This window comes from Silurus meridionalis, chromosome 13 (genome assembly GCF_014805685.1).
Source record: "Silurus meridionalis isolate SWU-2019-XX chromosome 13, ASM1480568v1, whole genome shotgun sequence".
Taxonomy (NCBI): domain Eukaryota; kingdom Metazoa; phylum Chordata; class Actinopteri; order Siluriformes; family Siluridae; genus Silurus; species Silurus meridionalis.
The window spans coordinates 20,701,896-20,723,980 of record NC_060896.1 but is presented as its reverse complement, the minus strand read 5'-3'; the positions used below and the strand labels follow the sequence as shown (position 1 = coordinate 20,723,980).

General features: G+C 33.6%; 1 protein-coding gene and 1 non-coding gene across 2 annotated transcripts in view; both read left to right on the top strand.

The window, feature by feature from the left end:
• si (sucrase-isomaltase (alpha-glucosidase)) overlaps window positions 1–22,085 on the top strand; it is a 77,379-nt gene that overhangs the window by 22,818 nt on the left and 32,476 nt on the right. Inside the window, exons 13-22 of the mRNA XM_046864475.1 lie at window positions 1,352–1,465; window positions 2,578–2,662; window positions 4,760–4,877; window positions 5,514–5,685; window positions 9,125–9,241; window positions 12,796–12,950; window positions 13,674–13,758; window positions 16,375–16,431; window positions 19,244–19,368; window positions 20,457–20,545. Coding sequence (XP_046720431.1) covers window positions 1,352–1,465; window positions 2,578–2,662; window positions 4,760–4,877; window positions 5,514–5,685; window positions 9,125–9,241; window positions 12,796–12,950; window positions 13,674–13,758; window positions 16,375–16,431; window positions 19,244–19,368; window positions 20,457–20,545 — 1,117 coding nt within the window. The remainder of the gene's footprint in view (window positions 1–1,351; window positions 1,466–2,577; window positions 2,663–4,759; window positions 4,878–5,513; window positions 5,686–9,124; window positions 9,242–12,795; window positions 12,951–13,673; window positions 13,759–16,374; window positions 16,432–19,243; window positions 19,369–20,456; window positions 20,546–22,085) is intronic.
• On the top strand, window positions 744–816 carry trnak-uuu. The gene has a single exon. It is a non-coding gene; the product is annotated as a tRNA-Lys (tRNA).

The window sequence follows — 22,085 nt, the reverse complement described above, 5'->3', positions numbered from 1 at the left end:
CTCAGCCTGCTGGTGTCATTAATCAGTTAATAAATATGTCAAAGCGATTAGATAATGAACCAAGGGAAAGGGACATAAAATGAAGTGTGAGTGTGGTACAAGATAAGGACATACCGTAGATGGCCATTTAGCTCTTATCTTGATAGAATCACATTTACTATGTGCTTGTGTATGGATTTATATCAATCTCTGTATGGACAAAGTGTGATCTTCACACATTAACTAAAAGCATCATGAAGGAAGTTCATTGAAATAATGATTGGAGATGATAAGTAGGAGTGCTCATGAAGCGAAATGTAATATTATCTTAGCTTTATTCATTAAAATAAAATTACATTTACACCATAAACATTTGTAACAAAAAAAATACATTTAAATTTTTATATTTATAAGATCAACAATGGATTGTGTTTAGTGAGTTTGTGTTTTAGTTTTTTTTTTTATAAAATATTTACTTATTTTTAAATTTGTGACTTTTATTTATTTATTTATTTATTTATTTATTTATTTATTTATTTATTTATTTATTTATTATTTTATTTAAATGTACAACACAATTACTGTAGTGTAACAAACAAATGTATATATTTATTGAAAAAGTTCAAGGGCATAAAATACTTTTTTTTTTTCAAGTTCATAAAGAAAAAAGTAAGAAGACAAGCTTTGCACTAGCTATCAGAGCTAGTTCATACATTAGGTATTATTGTGTTTATTTTGAGGTATTATTACTCTGAGGGGAAAGGTCCCCTGGTGGTCTAGTGGTTAGGATGCGGCGCTTTTACCGCTGTGGCCCAGGTTCGATCCCTGGTCAGGGAACCAACCCCAGCCATTAGGGTTGCACAAGCCTTAAGGCCGGTCCCAAGCCTGGATAAATGGGGAGGGTTGCTTTAGGAAGGGCATCCAGCGTAAAAAAATCTGCCAAATCAAACATGCGGATGGTCCGCTGTGGCGACCCCTAATGGGAGAAGCCAAAACAAAGTTTTATTACTCTGAGGGGAAAAAAAGGCTTTTTTTTTTTTTTTTTTTTCCAGACACAAACTATTTATCTAACACATTTTAATAATTTACATCTAAAACAGCCTTTTACAAGATACTCAATAAATTCACTAGATAGCAGTCAAATGTAATAGTCTCTCAATGTTTTTATCAATTTTATCTTATTGTTTTTAACACCATACAGCCCAACCATAGTTACTATACAGTCACAACTTGGTGCTAGTGGCGTGGTACGTTAAAGAGTGTAACCTATTTTCACTTTGTGATGCTTTTTACATCAAACTTTTTGTTGAAGAGTTCTAAAGTTTTTTTAAGATTTCCAAGTTATATATGGTATGGTTTGTATTCTATGCAGGTTTGGCCTGGAGATACCGTGTTTCCAGATTACACCAAGCAATCCTGCATCAATTGGTGGGTGGATGAAATCGAGCGCTTCCATAAGCAAGTGAATCATGATGCAATCTGGATTGTAAGTAACCCCATCTAAAAAAACTCATGACAAGAGCAGTTTTTTTTCTTTCATATTCTGTCTCTTCTAATTTAGAAGTATAGACAGCAGTATGTTATAATACTGTATATGAGGCAACTACAGTGTAGCTTCTGAGGGGTTACAAATCGAAAGCAGTAGTACATCTTATAAAAATAGATACAGTATGTGTATTAGTGTCAGTTTATGTTTGTGTAAATTCAGAAGGTTGTCTTGGCAGTTTTAATGTAATGCAGCTCTTGTGTATCTCATGCAGGGGTCTCAACTAAATGTAAAGACCTAAATTTTATATTTGGAGAACTCCCAGAACAAAGTGTTTGGCGCATTCCAGATGACAGGTTTAGACTATATAGGCGTTCTACTATTACTCAAATGAAAGATGCTAACACACATGGCTCAAAGCAAATGATAAATTTGTGTTTAATTTAATATTTATCTATAAGACACACAAAAATGTTATACTGAGTTGTGTCTTTGCAGCAGCCTTTTTTCTAGGATCAATAATAAAAAATATTTGTTTAAAATGTAGTATAGGATATCGGGCGCGTGGGTGTGGTGCTGAAGGCTAAGAGGTAAAAAAAATATATATATTATTAGAAACATGAAATAACTGATGTCTTTAATATATATATATTTTTTGTTTGAAATTTATTTAAATATTATTCTGCACCTCTGTCCACCTCTACATTTGTATCCTACACATCTACACATTGGTGACATGCTATCAAACAATAATTAAGTGTAAAATGGGAAATGTGTGAATTGTGTCATCATTTCCATTATCGGAATCATCCAATCATCGGTATCTGTCAGTCTTTCACCTTAGGTAAAATTACTTAAAAATAAAGGTTATCACAGACACAATTTATGGCTACATGTCTAGTTTATGTGTGTGCGTAACTACACAGGAATTAGCAGCCGCTTATAATGTGATCTGTTAACAGTATAATGTGCGTGAGTGTGTGCTCTTAGCTGATTATGTATGCCAAAATCAATAGCATTTTGAATGCCTCCATATAATTCTCAGTTTTAATGCGCTAACAATTAGCAGAGCAGAGATAACGGAGCTGAACTAATTGTTGTTCATTTGTAAGGACATGAACGAGGTGTCCAGCTTTGTGCAAGGCTCCAGTAAAGGATGTGCTGATAATACGCTGAATTATCCACCATTCACTCCAAGTAAGTCACATACAGCTCTTGATGTTCAATTAAAAGTTTTAGGCTCAATCCTGTAAGCTTTTTTTCCCCTTGATTTAATCCATTGTATTGAACTCCTCAGCTAATTACCAATAAGTAATTCTAGGGTACTTGGATATGCTCCATCTATAGAGGGGCATTAAGTCATTAAAACCCCCACTCCCACCCCAGTTACAATCAAAAGTCACAAGGCACTCATTCCATAGCACCCATGTTCAAGCCACAATCCTGCAGTAATAGCATTCATTCTGATTATTGTCAAGAAGTCCCAAACCCTGACAAACAACCGAGGAATTTTCCAAAACATTTATACCATGGATCTAAAAAACCTGTCATTAAACCTAGGCGTAAGGATATTTTCACAACTTTCTAAGAAGTTATATGAATAAAAAAAAAAAAAAAAAATATATATATATATATATATATATATATATATATATATATATATATATATATATATATATATATATACAGTGGAACCCGCTTATCTCGACCTCGTTTTTTTATTGGTTATGCTGATTCTTTTATGTCGCCGAACCCTGATATCTCGAGCACAAGGGGGGAAAAATTTGCCATTTAACGTCGGTTATCTCGGTGCAGCCGCAGAAGAACTCGCGGAAGTGGCGGAAAAATCAAGGCTTACAGCTGCTACAGTTGTTGTATTGTATACTGGTGAAGCTCTGCTGTTAGTAAGTGCACGTATGCCTTTTGTTGTTAAATGTTATGCGATGAACGGGAGGCGAAAGCCGTGCTTGGCGGCGCGGAACGTGGGATGAGCAGCAAAAGCATAGAATGAACACCGGCAGGATCGGGGGGAATCCGCGGTGCGCTTTGGGAAGAAAAGAGCAGCGGCTGAGAGAGGGCCGGTGGGAAGGCACGTACCGGGATACACATGAGCGATAACAACGACCGCCGTGAACCAACATATACCAACAATAACGGACAGTGAGAGTGTGGAAGTTTAAATAGGAGCTGGTGATGATAAACGAGCACCATATGTGCGCGATTGAAGCCGGGAGCTTCAGAGAAAGCGGCCGAGAAAGCACCTGACACGCTGAAGGGGGCCGAAGGGGGCGTGGCAGGTGGATTCCTGACAGATAAACATGTACTGTATGTATTTTTATAGCATGCCTTCATCAAACAAATCGCGGCAACGCTGTTGTGTAAAAAAAACCTTCAAAAACACGTGCATGCACATTCTCATTTATTAACGCACATCATGTACATAAAGAAATTTCAAGCACGTTAATATATTGCCGCCATTTTGATTTTCGCTTATCTCGATCATCGGTTATCTCAATGCTTTTTGGCGACCCCCTAGGACATCAACATAACCGGGTTCCACTGTACATATATATATATATATATATATATATATATATATATTAGTGATGGAAAAATGCAATTGAATGCATAGAATGAAGTCAGACTGCCGAATTGGTTAATGTTTAATTCTATTTGAGACTTGATGAGAAAATGGTGTCTATGTGTTCAAGTTTAATTAATTTATTAACTATTTAACTGCACAATTTTGAATTGGACTAACATATGTATAGATATACTGTATAATAAATATATGTTTGAATTTTGTTTAATTGGGTTGAGCAGGGACAAACACCGCCCGGTACCTTTCTGTATACTCATGAATTATTAATTCTAGGTGATATGCTCGGACAAGCTACATGTCAATTGGATGGCACGCACTTGCCATTTTATAGTCCAGTTCTCCCCCACTCTCTCTCTCTCTTGCTCTCGCTCTCTCTCTCCCTCTTTCCGACCTACTTAACATCTTTCTGAAGGCTACACTGTACATCTCATAAACTGTTTGAGGAAATTCTCATATAAAACTCAAATATGTACGCATATCCTGTTTACAAACTTGTGCTTGCACACACACAACATGGGCTTGTCTTATTATCTGATTTAATGTACCTTCCATTAACATTATTATAAATGCACCTAATTAATGCTATGCCTAAACGTAAGATCCAGTAACCACAAGGACAAACCTGCTAGAATATGAAAATTGTATACTCTGTAATTAATTATCAAATAATCTCTCTCTTTATCTCTCTATAGACATCCTTGATAATTTGATGTACAGTAAGACTTTGTGTATGGATGCAAAGCTGGCCTGGGGGAATCATTATGATGTTCACAGTCTTTATGGATATTCCATGGTGCTGGCGACAGAAAAGTAAGTACTTTATCGTGCTGTATATTTGGGCGCAAAGGCCAAAGCCAAAAACGTATATATTTTAGTAGAGAAATCCGTCTATAGATTTAAAACCTTTTTGAATAGGTTTAAAATTCACCTTTACTTTGTTGATTGGAAAATATGACATTTGAAATATATTGTTAATAATATAAAAAAAGGAGTATGGCAAATATTCTGAATGCTAGTTACACAAGGACTCAAGTCTACCAAAAACCTTTAGAACATTTAATATTTTTGATTGCTTCAGTTTAAATGTTTTTATTTTTTTTTACACTGGAAACATTTGAAAATAATTTTAAAACCGTATTTAAATAGAGTTGTTTAGAGATTAATGAGATCAAATTATAAAATAAAAGGATTGATGAAAAATGTAATATATTCAAACCCTTTTTCCACTTAGGAGAATTTCAGACCATACTAATGACTCTAGTGGCTTACAATTGTTTATTATGATAAGTGGGATGAAGTAATAGAGAAAAAAAAAAGATATATAGGTATTATAATGAGAACAACTCAGGAGTAAAGTTTCAACTGCTCAATACCTTGCCTGCTTGCTTTCCCACACTCAAGTTATTCCAACGCTTATGTTTTTTTTCTGTTCCTCTCATTCTCTAGGGCCGTGAGGCAAGTCTTTGGCAGCAATCGCTCATTCATTCTCACTCGCTCCTCTTTCCCTGGAGTTGGAAAGTATTCAGGCCACTGGCTGGGTGATAACGCTGCCAACTGGAATGATATTAAATGGGCAATACCCGGAATGCTGGAGTTTAACCTATTCGGTGTGCCTTATGTAAGTACAAACCTGTTGCAATCAGTGTTGTCTGCAATGATCTGGTTTATCAGTTATAGTAGAAATGCTACCACAATTCTGAGGATAGAGGATAAGGATATAAGGTTGTGCTGAACCCGTTCTCAACCCCACATCAAGTTGATACACATTCTGAAAAAATTTCCAACAGCATCTGAAAGTGCATAATGTCCATTAAGGTCTTTTCCTCAATTGTAATGCAACGGTGGTATACTGACAAACTATGAATATGCAGTTTAGAACACAACCCAAGTATTTACTATTTACTACCCAAGATATTCACTGCTATATTGCCATCTGCCTCAGTATTTCAAAGGCCTATATATGGATAAAAACTATACAGTGCACTGTGACTGCTAGAGCACAATGCTTCAAAGATTAGGCACTGAAGTCACAGTATGTATGTATATATATATATATATATATATATATATATATATATATATATATATATATATATATATATATATATATATATATATCAGGAAATGTAAGAGGAGCTAGATATAGAGCGTAACACTATGGAAGGCAATGTAAGGTGTAACATTCCCATAATGCACCAGGTGAAGTCGATTCCCAATATTTATAGGAAAATTAAACAAATGAACAAGCTAAGGATTTCACAATAATCGTAATTTTAATGTCAGATACAATTACAAGTTGATTGAATAACAATTTTAAAATAGAATTGTAATTTGATAAATATTAAATTAAAAATGTAAAAAAAAAAAAAAATGCACTTAGAACCACTATACTGTGGTTTTAAGCCCCCTTAATAAAAACAAAACAATGAGCATTTCATTATATCACAACTAGTCTGAATATTTTACTACAATCAACAATATATTTTCTGTAATATTTTCAAGTTTAGTTTATTTACTTTTTTACATTTTATTTTCACAATATATGTCCTTACCTGCACTCTGAAGTGAATATATAAATAAAATTTAAATTACAACGACCGTACCCCCACGGTTCTGTGCTTTGTGTATTTGAGTATTACTCTCACTGTGTAACTGTAACAAAAGAAAACTCTGTCCTTAAAAACGTATAATGGACCGGAAAGTAAAACATTACATTGCATTGTTATGTATGTTATTGAAATATATTTCTCATAGATCAGCAATTTTGGTTTTGATACTTAAATACATTCAAAAGCAATTATAATTTTTGGACTTTTGCCCAAGAAAAAATGTAAAAGGGTACATTCACCTTAATATTTAACCATATTTGTTTAGGAACAAAAATGTGAAACAATTTACCTTCTATGCCAAAGAAGATGGGGTTGCATTGAGCTAGAGCAAACATAGGAATGAAAACATCAATATATATTTATGATATATATGATACCATATATATATGTATATATATATATATATATATATATATATATATATATATATATATATATATATATATATATATATATATATATATATAATCATGTCAAGATGAACAGTGACATGCATAAAAATAAGGGTATATATATATATATATATATATATATATATATATATATATATATATATATATATATATATATATATATATATATATATATATATATATATATACACACAGGTAGTTTTTCTTCTTATGATGGAGATATGTAAGTCAAAAATATCGTAAATCGAAGATGGTGTTATGACTGTGACAGTGACAGCCTGATTTATAATTTTTATTTTCTGCTCTAAAAGCTGGCTTTACTCTTCCGATTTTTTATCACTACCAGAAGGAGACATACATGGCGCTTGGAAGACATGCTTTTATTACTAAATTTGCTGTTTAAAACTGTTTGAATCGGAATAAAATTCACACTGAAACAACTTTACAGTATATATATATATATCTTGTCAATGTTCATTCTGGTTTCATGGTTCATTCCTAAGTGTCTTCATATACACCTTTTCTTGACTCATGCATGTGTACTTGACTTTTCAATATGAATATGCCCTTAAACCCTGTCTGTCTGTGCTTGGTTGGATTGCTGCTTTAAACAAAACTGCCTGAAGTTCACATTTATTGAATATTTTTTTCTTACTTTCAAATATATACATTTACCTCAGGTTAAGGTCAGCCAGGTTAGGAAAGCACACACTGCAGGACCTGTCAGAATGTTTTATAGCTAGCTGAAACTCTGGATCCTAAAACTTTAAAGAATACAAGCCTGGAAAGCAAATTCCACAGAGTAATTAAGAACAAGAGCAGTAAAATAGTTGATAGAGAAAAAGTGCAAAGAGTAGAAAAGGATAGAGGAAGAGAAGAAGGGGCGGGTGAGAAGAAGGGAAGATGGCTTGATGAGGCTTGAAGTAGCCCAGCATCCATCAAGATAAAAGGAAGACATATACAGTATAGAGACTCTGTCCTGACACTAAGAAAGTAAAAAGTACTGCTTTAGCTATCTAAAAAGCTGAGTCAGGGATGGTCTTCAAATAAAGACTGAAGAATTTGTGATTAAGCACTTAAGAAAAAAAAATAAAAAATGCACTGTATTGGCGGCAATATTGTCACTTATCTCTAACATTTTTAGCTTAATAGTATTCTTTGGCCTTGGCATATTTGTGCAAACATGAGGATATTTTCCTCTGAATGAGGCTACAGGAAACCACTGTATGTCAAACTGGATAAGCTGCCAAATGTTGTAAATGCAAGTCTTTGGAAAAGGCTAGAGGACTGGCATAAACAAACAGGATCTTAAATGATTTTTAATTATTTTTTTTTTACCAATGATTAACCATGTACTTTAACCTATAACAGAGATGATAGACTAAAAATTGTCTCGACGGCATGTACGGTTAAAGATTACTGGAATGATCTGTGATGTCCTTACTCAGCAAATATTAGATGAGGAGTAACTGGAATTAAAGCTTCTTCTGGTACAATGTCTCACCATTCAGGACTGGCATGTAAACTAAGGGAGTTGCATGTGTGGGTTTTTGCTAAACTGTTACCACAAAGTTTTTGTTATACAGAATTGTATAGGATGGCTTTGGATGCAGTACTGTAGCATTATATTTTCCTTTCACCTGAACTAGGAGACCCAAACCTGTTCTATCTTGACAGTGCCCTTTGCACAAAGCATGCTCTATAAATATATGGTTCACATGGGTTGGAGTAAAAGCTCTTGAATGTTCTCTTATAGATCCCTATTAAACACTTTTAGGATACATATAAAACCCTGACTGCACCCAAGACCTCCTCCCTTTATATCAGTAACTGACTTAATAAATGTTACTAAAACTTACTATACCATAACCATAACCATAACCATTTAGGCAAAAATGCAATGTGCTAATTAACTAAGTGCAATGTATGAGAAATGTTTACCTTCGTTCTCTGAATAAAAACGTTTAATGAAAGTAAATTTATTTTGGATTTTAACAAGGAAAAATGTTTGCACATATTCATATTTTATATACAGATCGGTGCAGATATCTGTGGCTTCTTTGATGACACAACTGAGGAGCTGTGCACACGCTGGATGCAAGTTGGAGCTTTTTATCCTTTTAGTCGTAATCACAATGCTCAGCACTACAAAGTAAGTATATGCATTAAATAAAATATCACAGCTAGAACGAACATTAAGCGCAGCAGAATTTTCAGTGTTAAATAATTTTGTTGTTGATGTAACTTTTATAATTCTCGATTAATACATATTGTACACATAAAACGTTCCAGGAGCTAGCAACAGGCCCAAATCCCATATAGTTTTTTTTCTTGTTAGCTTTGATGTATATACTGATTAATTGATGCATAGGATTTACTTAATAGTATGCTTTTATAAAAAATAACTGAATTTTAAGATGACACGCAGTGATTGCTCTCACAAGATCTGTGTTGATGTTTGTTAAAATGACTACTGTGGTGTGTCTTCATTTACATTAAGATAAACTAAGAGATATATTGTAATTTGAACTGTAGATCCAAGGATATTTTGCATGTTGTGTTAAAGTAACATTTAATGAAACAGTAAAGTCATAAGGGCACCTTTTTAACATTACGACAGTTCACAAGTGCATGTTTTAGTTAAACAATAACAGATTGTTTACAGCTGCAATATAACACTAAACTTGTTGAAATATCCCTTTAGCTGTTGCACTGTAGTTGCAAATTAGTGTGTTAGGTAATGTGTTTTCAAAGAGCCAGAGGTAGTATGTTTAATTATTTATTAGATTCAAGGAATGGATTTTAATGGTTTACGTTAGAAAAAGCATGAAATAGATGAACTGAGCAATGTTTATTTTATTTTTATTAGAGGAAATATGTACAAAGGATATACAAGAAATATAAAATGTCTAATGGCAATAGTTACAATTGTGTGCATGCTGGATGGAAGGAACAAATACAATCACTTGATATGTTGTATGTGATTATATATATATATATATATATATATATATATATATATATATATATATATATATATATATATATATATATATATATATATATATATATATATATATATTATTATATATATATAAAATAGAAAGAAAGTGTAGCAGCAAGATTGGTGCACAATGTCCCAGAGTGGACATTTCTACATTTCAGGTGATTGGTTTTATTTTTTAAGTGCAATTGTGCAGTTATGTTTGTTTTAAGGTGTGAGACAGTGGATTCTAGCACAGTTTAATAGTAGATGTAGCTTACAGTAACAGTGACATTTAATAAATTATAATAAACAACAAATATAAAGATGAACAAGCAAGCAAACAAACAAAAAATAAATAAATCAATAGTTTAAAACATATATCACAGTGTTCACTGTACAGCTTAATACAACAAATTGTATATACTGGTGGAGCTGTGGTGGTTAATCAAACAATTAATTGCTATAGCTGCACAATGATTGCTTAAAAAAATGAACACTAAATAAACAGTAAAACACTACACTGCATACCGTGTAGCATGTTTCATTCAGTGCAGCCCGATGTTATTCCACACCAATATATACTACAAAGAAATGCATACATTTTTAACTGCACATTAACATCACACTTGGGGCTCTGAAGTGTGTCTTTCTTCTTGCACTCTTTGTCCATGATTTATTCCCCAATGATAATTGTTAGATTAGAGAAAGAGAGAGTGACAATTACAGAATACGTTATGAGCTTATGTGTTTAAGGGGCCAAATGAGGATGAATGGAAAATGATTTCCATGGCAAAATGAGATGAATAAGGCTTGACCTTTCAGTGAGTGAGTAATCAGTCCTCCAAAGTCCTCCTCTGTCATGATCTGCTTTTATCCACGTAGACCCAAAACCTCTCTCAACCTCCACCCTTGGCTTTCATAACAGATCATCTCTGTTTTTGTGTTTAACTGCAGTACATTCCAGTAGCTTAACACAAAGAACAATTCTAGCATTATTTGTTTAAACCTACTAACAATCATTGTCCATTTAATAAGACCGAATCTATCAGATGGTAGCCTGGTTATTTCTGACCAACAACTGTAACAGCACTGACCTCATGCAATATTATTTGGGTGGTGTGTCATACACACTCATAAATGTAAATATAGTGTAGTTGAGTGTAATGCTGGTCTAAATGCACACTATTGTTGCTGAGGTTTTTTTAGTCTGTCCATCCTTCCATTTATTTATTCATTAATTCATTCATTTATTTGTATGGGCTTTACCTAGTGTTTTTTTTTTTTTACATTAAGGAAGTCAGCTACAGGTACTATTTCTTCCCCAGGCAAGTGTAATATATTCTCACTCTACCATGTTCTGGATTTCAATACAGAATGGTATGCCATAATCCAACTTTATTCTAAATCCAATTTCTTCACTTTTATCAGTAAAACATTTGAGGATATTTTGTAGGTACTAATAACAATTTAATAAAATAGGTGGTTCAGTTAGACACCTCTACAAACTCGACTCCTTAATATTTTGTCTATCGAAAGCTCATGTAGAGAGGGAACAAGACAAACTTTTTGATATTCAACACTCACTATCAAGTAACATAACCTTAAAAGTAGGACCACAATCCCAGTTTGCTGATCTACAGACTTTGCCCTAGACCTCCATGCAGCACTAAAGAGCAATATTAACCACACAAAAGTAACCTGGTACAATGCTTTCAAAATGTCCTGCTGAATCCAATCCTCCACTTCAGCTTCGCTGCTATGAATTCACATTGATGAACTCCAAAACAGCAGATGTCTGGCACTGTTTTTCAAATGGAGAGAATGTCTAGTGTTTTCATTTTGCACTATCAATCTTGCTGCTACAACTTTTGTCCTCAACAATATCCCGAGTAGAGGCCAACACTTTACACACTTGCTCATCAGAGATTGTAACTGGTAACTCTTCCCTGTTGAGCACCAAACATCAATACACTTTTAATCTAACAGCTTCCACCAGCAAATACTAAGTGTATTGCCATGACATGCATAAACAGTCATCCAGACACTTTGGACCTTACTGGATTATTGAAAAATTGTATGTGGTCTATTTAAACTGAAGAGCTCCCTTAGCACATAGGAAAAATATTATTTTAGAGGTAAGAGATAAAAAATCTTTCACTGAAGTTACTGTCAAATCCTAAAAAAACCTAGAAAAACCTCTTAGATTTATCAGGTAGAGATGATGTGTGCCCTGTGCAATATATGCTGAGTTGTGATCAGTTGGCAGATCTATCCTGTTTCCCAAATGTTCAGAATATATGGACTCAAGTAATCAAACTAATCTGGTACCAAGTACACATGAATACACTTTTATTTTTATTTTTTTAATGGCAATCCATAGCATACATAGAAGTCTTGTCACCACTCTGGCCCTGATCCCGGAGATCATTACTTCAAGTCATGCCCTTTTAACAATCCCAATGTGCATTTAAGTGCCCAAGTAAGCACTAGAAAGATGTGTTACCCCCTTGAGCACCTGAGCTTGCCTGTAGATATCACCCCCAGGCTGGGGTCAGGGTACACTTAGTCTTTTTTGTGATTTGTAAAATCCCCTTTTTCTAAGCTATGGCACCTGATGATAATAATAATAAAAGTAATTATGAATACTAACGATTTATATAAAAGTAAACTAATATCTTAATCATTTGTTTATCTGTTTGTTTGTTTGTTTGTTTATTAAGCCTCAAGATCCTGCCGCATTTGGTGCCGAGTCAGTGCTGGTGAAAAGTTCCAAACACTATCTGAACATCCGCTATACACTCCTGCCGTACCTTTACACACTCTTCTATAGATCTTTCGCCAATGGAGACACGGTGGTGAGACCCGTCATGCATGAGTGAGTTTACCACCAATATATGTTTTTACTTTTATTTTTAGATGTTAGTTGTTCATAGTCTCAATTTATATCATTAATATTATTAAAAAATGTTCTTCTTATTTATAATACAATTAATAATTAGTAATAAAATAATAAGTATAATATGATTATAATATTATTTTATCCTGATTTAGACTATTCAATAATAATAATAATAATAATAATAATAATAATAATAATAATAAAGAATAACAAGAGGAAAATATATTTTTCAAATGACAAGACGAGCAGAGCTTGAAATTAATAAGAGATGTGAAAAACAAAATAAACACATGACGCTTGTTGCCATGGTAACTACAACAGAAGGGACTCAGGGAGGGTAAACTCATGGTGCTATTATCAGCAATTTTGCTAATGCCATCAAACAGCACCAGTAGTTTGTTCATTGTGGTACACATAGCACTATAGCATGCAGACAGAAGCATACAGTGCAAAGCTGTTATTTACAGCTTTGGATCAAGATTCTATGCCACTTGTAATAGATATACATAATATTATTGTTTTTATTATTATTATTATTATTGTATTATTATATATAAATATCTTTTTTTTTGTATATTTGCAATTAGAGCTATTAATAATAATAATAATAATAAAAAATACCTGTTTATTCTGTAGTGCAACTGTAGTTCAGGTGATTTAGCTAAAAGTTTGTAAGTGCGACAATTTATTTCTATTCAGATTCTACTCAGACCCTGCAACATGGACAGTGGATCTTCAGTTCCTATGGGGAGCACATTTGCTTATCACACCAGTACTAAATGCTGTAAGACATACAGTTTATATACACTCAAAAGTACACAGAGATATATGTATTTACTTGAACTATTATGTTTTCACTTCTAATCTTTCATTTTATACACACCTCCACAAATTCAGAGATCTCTGTCTCTCTGTCATACTTACCCCTATAAGCATCCCTGTGTTATTTTGCTCCTGTCTGCTCTTTCTGGGTGTGTGATGGTGACCTCCACTGAGACTTGCTGCAAAAAAATAAAAAATAAAAACCAAGAAGGGATTTATTTCTCCTTTCCATTTCCCTCTGTCCTTTCTTCCTTTCTTTCCTCCCTAATGAGAGCACCGACCTCATTACAGCGAAATTAGAGCAACAGATAGATTGCGGTCATGTTCAAATGGGTGATTAATTGCCAATTTAGCACGGTCTCACTCGTTATGAAAAATATGTGAAATAGATTTGATACATAAGAAATCCTTGGGAACATAGCTGCAGTGTTAAATCGAAATGTGCTGAATATGATGCTTAATAATATGCTCAAATATGAGTGAGGAAAGCTTTGAAGCGCATGGTCAAGTGCTGTTTATATACTATTATTTATCAAAGGAATGTATATGCGTATTTTATAAAATACTATAGGTGTAAATACAACAGAATAATTTTTTTAGGAGCTCAGGAACTGATTAATCTCTGGAAGTTTCGGCTCTTTTCCAGCAGTTGAGCTTATTTTAAATCCTGGGTTCTGCATAGTTGATATGAGTAACTATTAGCTTGCTGTTTGAATGCAAGCTTTATAGAATGACAAATTCTAATTGTATTTAAAATAAATAAAACAATCTAGTGCATCAAAACAGAATGTTCTTGCAGTTAGTTATTTATTCAGTCATGCAGGTATCTGTGTCTTAACCTTCTGTATGTCATGTTTGCAACTTAAAACAATTGTCTGTGTTAATTAAAGCACAGACTTGTGATTAGTTGAAAGTTATGCATTGTTTATTTCCAGCAGACTTCTTTAAATATTTAGTTCAGACAACTTAAACAGCCAGCCGCTTGGGTTTTGCATTTAAACGCAACCTGCTTTCTGTGAACATGACATTAATATAAAGAAAGTTACATTTCCAATGCAATCTTACCTTTTTTTTTTTTCTTTAATAGCAGAAATAGGGCCTCTAGAAGCCATAATCACAGCATATTTGCTAGCTGTCTTAACATTTCTTTTTAAGGTACCTTCTCATAAAATTTCATTCTTTTTAAAATGTTTATATTCGACTGACTAGTTTTCATGGTTTAAGCCAAAGTTGTATTCCTAACAATTTGCCTTTACCATGTTTGCTGATCAATGATTTGACAAGCGGAGTGGTATACCGAGTAAAATGACAAAGTATAGAAATTTTGGTGAAACATAGGCACTCTTGGAAAGCCACATAAACAACAGTAGTAAAAATATGTGTTTTGTTTCTGTAGTAACAACTTAGTCAAAGATTTATATGATAGACTTCCCACAAGGACAGAATAAAGATTTCTGTGAGGAGACATTCATTTAAAGATTTTGGAGGGACTCCCTAGTGTGGGCGCAGTGAAGCTCCACCTCAGAGCTCATCACACCACTTTAACAATAGCTATTTTGCAATAAAATTGTTCCCTATTCTGTTTTCTTTCTTATTGCTTTCTATACCTGCTTTTAATCAAATTAAACTGTATTAAACTGACACAGAACCAGTTTTAGACAAACACTAAAACTTGATGTAACCATTTAGTAAAAATACAGAAATTGTTTTATTTTCTAAAATTCCGTAGTTTTTTCTACAGAGGCTGTTATGGGATAAGTCAGTGACCTGAGGCACTGTGCTGTGACCAACCTAGGCAATCTACTTTATAATGCATTAGTATAAATATATAGTGAATAATTGGTAGCCTTGAATTCTACTCAAGTCTAGTGTCATTATTACACTGTCGGGTCCAAACCCTAGTACCCATAGGCCCTGATTAACTTTACATTTGTGTGTAAGACCACATGCAGCGCTGTGCAAATCCATTCATTTTGCACTTGCAATTCTCTTTCGTAAACCCTCAGGTCACTTTGAGAATGGCACTTGCATATGCAAATTTGCAGAAGCCTGTTTCTGTCAGTTGAAGACAGTTGATTTTCTTTTTGCCATTTACTACATTAAATCTGACTAATGAGTAAAAAAAAAATAAGCAGTGTCTCAAAGCAGTCAAGATGTCTCTCAGAATGATGATTTATTAGTGCTGCTATAAACCTGGTTTTGCATTAGATATTCACTGCACATCTACATGGCTGGAAACAAAGAAATCTTTTTTTCATTGCCTCATTAACAAAATGCACACTCATGTTGACATGCTTTTGTTTTATACATATTTTGTTTATTTGGAAATTATTCGCAACAACCTTCAGTTTATCTGATAATGGATTTAAATATGTGCTCATTATTTGTGATGGTGGGGAAAAAGTAATAATAAAATCTGTCATTATTATTATTATTATTATTATTATTATTATTATTATTATTATTATTATTATTATTGTTATTATTATTATTATTAATTTTATTGTTATTGTTGTTGTTGTTGTTGTTGCTGTTGTTGTTTTTGCTGCCGATTCATTTATATGATTTGCTGTTACAGGGTGCTGATACAGTTGAAGCATACATTCCTGATGCTGTGTGGTACAACTATGAGACCGTAAGATCACATACACAACATACAGTACACCCATAAGTCCAGAGATGTCATGAACTTTTTTTATTTTTATTTTATTTTTTATCTCTATTACTTTTACTTCCATATACTTGAAACCGCCATTTATTGTAAAATACAAAATCACAAAAATGCCAGTACATAGGGCTGTCCAGGTCTAGTGAATACAAATACAAATTATTATACAATGTATATGCAGCCCCTTTAATATGATAATAATATCAACATTTTGTCACAAGCACACTGTGGAGTTATTCTCACACACTGAGTAGAGATACTCTGAATAATGTAATCTAACCAACCCACATGTTCACTCCACTGTTTGAATAACATTAAGATGCAATAAATGCATTAAATTAATTTAGAATATATATATATATAATGGAATTGCATTTGTGTACAAATATATATTTTTTACATATAACCATACACAGTACAACATACAGGGAAATGTTTTTAATGACTGGTCCATAGGGTTAAAAGTGGAGTGGTAGCTCAGTGGATAAGATGTTGGCCATCTGCTTGAAAGATCATGAGTTCAAATCCCAGTGCCACCAAGCTGCCACTGCTGGGACCCTGAGCAAAGCCAAAGCCCTTAACCCCTTAACTACTCGGTTATATAAATTAGATAAAAGGTTGAAAAAGGGGGTCTGCCAAATGCTTTAAAAATAAAAAAGAGTTCATAAGATTTATTCAAAGAGATCAAATGAAGTAAAATGTATACTAGAAATAGGATTATAAAAACTATTAGAGATTATAGATCGAGAATATGGAAAATACATATGTAGCAGTACATTCTAGTACATTCTTGAGAGAAAGAAAACTATGTGACTTATTATTGGTTTACCTAAAGAGTAGAGTATTAATATATTGTGAAAAAAATAATATTGGTTAACAGCTGAAAACTCATATTTTGAAATGTTCTTCTTGACCAAAGTGCAGGTACCAGCTAAGCCATTTATTTCAATATCTTAGTAAGACATCTTTGGTTATCTTGCAGTTATGCTGCTCTCTCTCTCTCTCTCTCTCTCTCTGTATAATGATCTCTCCCTGTGTTGTTTTACACTGCACAAAGTCTAGAAGGAATATACTTTTCACACATTATTCACATTTAATGCTTCCTTCTGTTTACAAATCTTTTTTAAAGCTTCTAATGAACATAATACATTTAAAGATTTAGGTCGTAGTGTGTTATTGTTAAAAATTCAAAATTTTATTTATTTATTTTTCTATCCAAAGTGGTCTCAAGGAGAAAATGATAAATTGAATAACATTTTGTTTATTTAAAGGATTTATTTAAAGGTTTTACACTGAAGTCATTTACAATGTGCCCATTTATCTTATAGAGTAAAGCACACCTGCTGATGTATGTGTAATAGTGCTAGAGTTCTGAATCCATAATTAGATTAATATTTTCAAGCACATAAGTGTGAGATTAGTGTGAAATGAGTTCCAAGATGGAGCGGTGAATGGCGACTGAAAAAAAACTGATGCATTTTCACACATGTTGATTAAGGACAAGAGCTTCTCCAGCTTCTTGTCAGAGATTAATGAGCACTGCTCATGCAAAAGATAAAACAAGCTTAAGCTCAAGCCTCTTGTCATGGCAGGTCCAGATGGACAGTGTTTTAGTGTTTCCATGTTTTTCTGTGTGTGTGTTGCACTTTGTCAATTATAAGCTTCACAATCAGCTATTGGGTGAAGAGTGATCCCAGCTGAGATGGATGAATGGGTAGATGAGTAGTGAAGAGAAACGCTCCTTATGGAGTTGAGTAATGAAGAGTATAAAATCTGAAATTGCTCATAGACAGCACTGTGGCGATATAGACTGAAACAGAGAGAGAAAAAGAGAGAGAGAGAAAATGGGGCATAAAAGGCATATTAGAGAAGCAGTGTGATTATGGTCTTTTTAGATGAATATATTAATTATCTTTCGCAAAGTCATTTTGTCTTTAAACATTATCAGATCGATAGAGATAGAAAGAGATTTTTTTTTAATGGATATTGTTACCAACATGTTTTATTATAACATAACAGCATTTGATCGGCCTGCCTATAAAGTGCCAATGAATTATGATTATGTTTTCTACTGCTTTTATGCTGTTAAGAGATTAAATAGAGATTAAAAATAAGTGTGTGCTATTAGTCTGCATTTTCCCTGATTTTATGAGTGAGTGTGCCATTTGAAGGACATGATCTAAAGAAAAAATAGTTCTCTCAAATTCTACATCTAAGTGTTCACAAGAACCATCTAGCATCCCTAGAGGTACAACCAGGTATGCAGGTAATTTTAATAATATAAATGCTGAAATTTAGTGAGTACATAAATACAAAGAACACAACGAACTCACAAAGTAAAAAGGTTTATTTGAGCTACAGTACTACAGGTTTTATATCTGAACTACAGTATAGTTGTAAACTATAATTAGGTTTCTATTCTTTGAGAGTAGACTTTACATCATATACAAGGTTAATGATTTATAATCTGTCTGCTTTAGTCTATTTTATCTCAAGTTTTGTTCCTCATGAGGTTTCAGGGAGTTTTTCCTTGCCACGCATGCCTCTGTTTTTGCTCCAGATTATGATCTGGAGTTGTGTAAAATAGCTATAATGTTAAGTACCTGTGTGAAAGCTTAAGCTTTTTTTGCTTTGGTGAAAGATATTGGTGATGGCAGTGTCAATGAAGATGATTAACAAGAAGGTGGTACAAGCTGTTTATTGAATTGACGATGATGATGAGGAGGAAGAGATTAGTGATGAAGTCAAAGATTATGATTTGTGTATCTTTTTTATGCAGGAAGAGAAAATCAAGGAGCGTAAACAGCATGTTAAATTGTCCATGCCTTTAGACAAAATGGGTCTCCACATCAGGGGCGGAGCCATTCTGCCGATCCAAAGACCTGCAGTCACTACTGTGTATAGGTAACTCTACCCTCTGCTTACACACACACACACACACACACACACACACACACACACACACACACACACACACACACACACATAAATGTTATACATTATATACATTTCCCTGTAAGGTAGTTGATTATGAGAATAATGATGATGATGATGATGATGATGATGATGGTGGTGATGAAGATGATGATGATGGTGATGATGGTGGTTTGTAAAGGCATGAACTGATTAAGAAATTATAAATTGATAAAGTGATAAAGGAAGGGTGTTAGAGTTTTTAACTTGTGGCATTAAGGATATTTAGGATGTAAATGTTAAACATATACAAGGTTTGACAAACAGATAGATAGATAGATAGATAGATAGATAGATAGATAGATAGATAGATAGATAGATAGATAGATAGATAGATAGATAGATAGATAGATAGATAGATAGATAGATAGATAGATAGATAGATAGATAGATAGATAGATAGATTGTAATATATCAATCGCATTTATAGCACAATAGAGTTTTAAAATAGAAAAGAAGTTTCTTCCTTATCTCATATATGGCATGGGCATGTCTGGTTTAGTGCATATGTAATTTATAGAAACCCTAGCACTATGCACCAAACATACTGGAAAACCCTGGGGGAAAAAAACAAAACAAGAAATGGCAGCACTGTCAGCATGCTGTGTGAATTGCGGCTCTGGCAGTTCCTTAACCTCCACTACATCACTTGAGGCCATAACTGGTCTCTACAAGAGATGGGCGAGGGATTGTTTGTATTCCTGCTCACACAGCTATTTTTCTTTGTACCTGCCTGCAATTTTCTAAAAAAAAAAACATTTTGTTAATTGTTTTCCCCAAAATAAATAAACTAGTAATAGCAGTTACTAATGCTGTAATGCATGTGCAGTGCTTTAAAGTGCTAATGAACATGAACAATGGTTCTCTCTGTCTCAGGCTTCATTTAAGAAACTAAAAACCTCCCAATGGCATGTTGGAATTAAAGCTCAAAGAAATTCAAAGTCTCTGCTTTTGAGTCTCTCTTATTTAGTTCCTAGTAAAAGAAGTGTGTGATGATGAAAGCATGTGTGCTCCTGCAGTCGGCGTTCTCCTATGGGCCTGATCATTGCACTCGATGACAACAACCAGGCATCAGGCGAGCTGTTCTGGGACGATGGAAATTCTCGAGGTACTAATTACAAGGAAATGTGCTGATTTTCTTCTTCTCGTTTCTTATCTGGGTGTGTGGGTGTTTTTTTTGGATGTGTGAGATATCTTCTCTAATGACTTTCTTATCAGTGCTATTCTGGTATAAAAGTCTATCTATGTTGTTATCAGTTGAAAAAAATTATTTTATTTCATCATAACAAATACATGTGCCTTTCACTGATAACAGTGTGGGAGAGAGAAAAAGAGTGTGTGTAGGTGTGTTTGAGTGTAAATGTGTGTGTATGTGTATGTGTTGGGGGCAGTGTGTTTCTGAGTGTAAAAGTTGCAGAGAAATGCAATGTAATATATTTGTGTATGAGAGATAAAAAAGGAAATGTTGCCTGCTGTGTGTGTGTGTGTGTGTGTGTGTGTGTGTGTGTGTGTGTGCGTGGTTGTACCTGTATTGTATTGTTGTGTTGTGTTTTCTTAGGAAGTTTGTGTATGTTTTGGGTGTATAACCCAGCCAGAGTCATTTCGTATATTTGAGTACTCATATTTTTTGCATATTTCTGATGCAAGAGTAAAAGTTAGCTTTATTACCTTCACCAAGGACAGAGACAGTTATAGTGGCTATAAAAAGTCTATAAAACCATAAAGAAACCAAAATATATTGTCAGATCTTTATCCATCTTTAGTGTGATAAAGCAGCCAACACAGTCCAAATAAAACAAAAAGTAAAGAAACATTTTAGGTATAATAAGAAATCAAGAAATAAAAAATCTCACAGTAACTTGGTTGCACAACAAACTAATGTTTTTTTGAATAAATATTCACTGTCATAAAATCTCAGGGTAAGAATTTTACTCCACTCTCCTTTGCAAATAAAAATCTCTTGATCTATCAGATAGGAAGAGATCTCCTGTGTACTTTTTCAAGTTATTCCACAGGTTTTTTTGTAGGTTTTAGATGTTGGTTTCAACTGGATTGTTACAAAAGGTTGATCATTTTCTGAAGCCATTCATTTGTTGACTTTGGTGACTGTTATCATGCTGGGACATTTTTCTTCAAATGCTTCAAATATCTAAAAGAGGTGTGAATAAAGAGAGATTGGTATTTTAAACTAGTCTGGATCTTGACTAGCGCCCCAATACAGCTCCATACAGTAGTGTGATGCTGCCACCACCATGCTTTGGTTTGTAACAGACATATATTTTACAATTATGGCTATAAAGTTTGTGATGATTTAAGTGGGCATGGATTTTTGTTGTTGTTTGTTTGTTTGTTTTTAATCATAAAGCACTCCTTGCTAGCCAATAACTCAGACATGGATAAAACAAACAAACAATAAATTTTTGAAGGTACATTCCTTGAAACAATTTTGAAAGATCTGACATGCAGGCCATGAGCCATTCATTTATTAAATTTGGGCTTTAGGTTGTTAACCTGTTGGAACTTGTCATTTTTCCTCAGTATCAAATATCTAAAAAAGGTTTAAGTCAAAATAGATTGGTATTTGGGGCTATCCAGGATGTTGACTAAAGCACTAGTTCTAGCTCAATAGTGTGATGATGCTACCACCA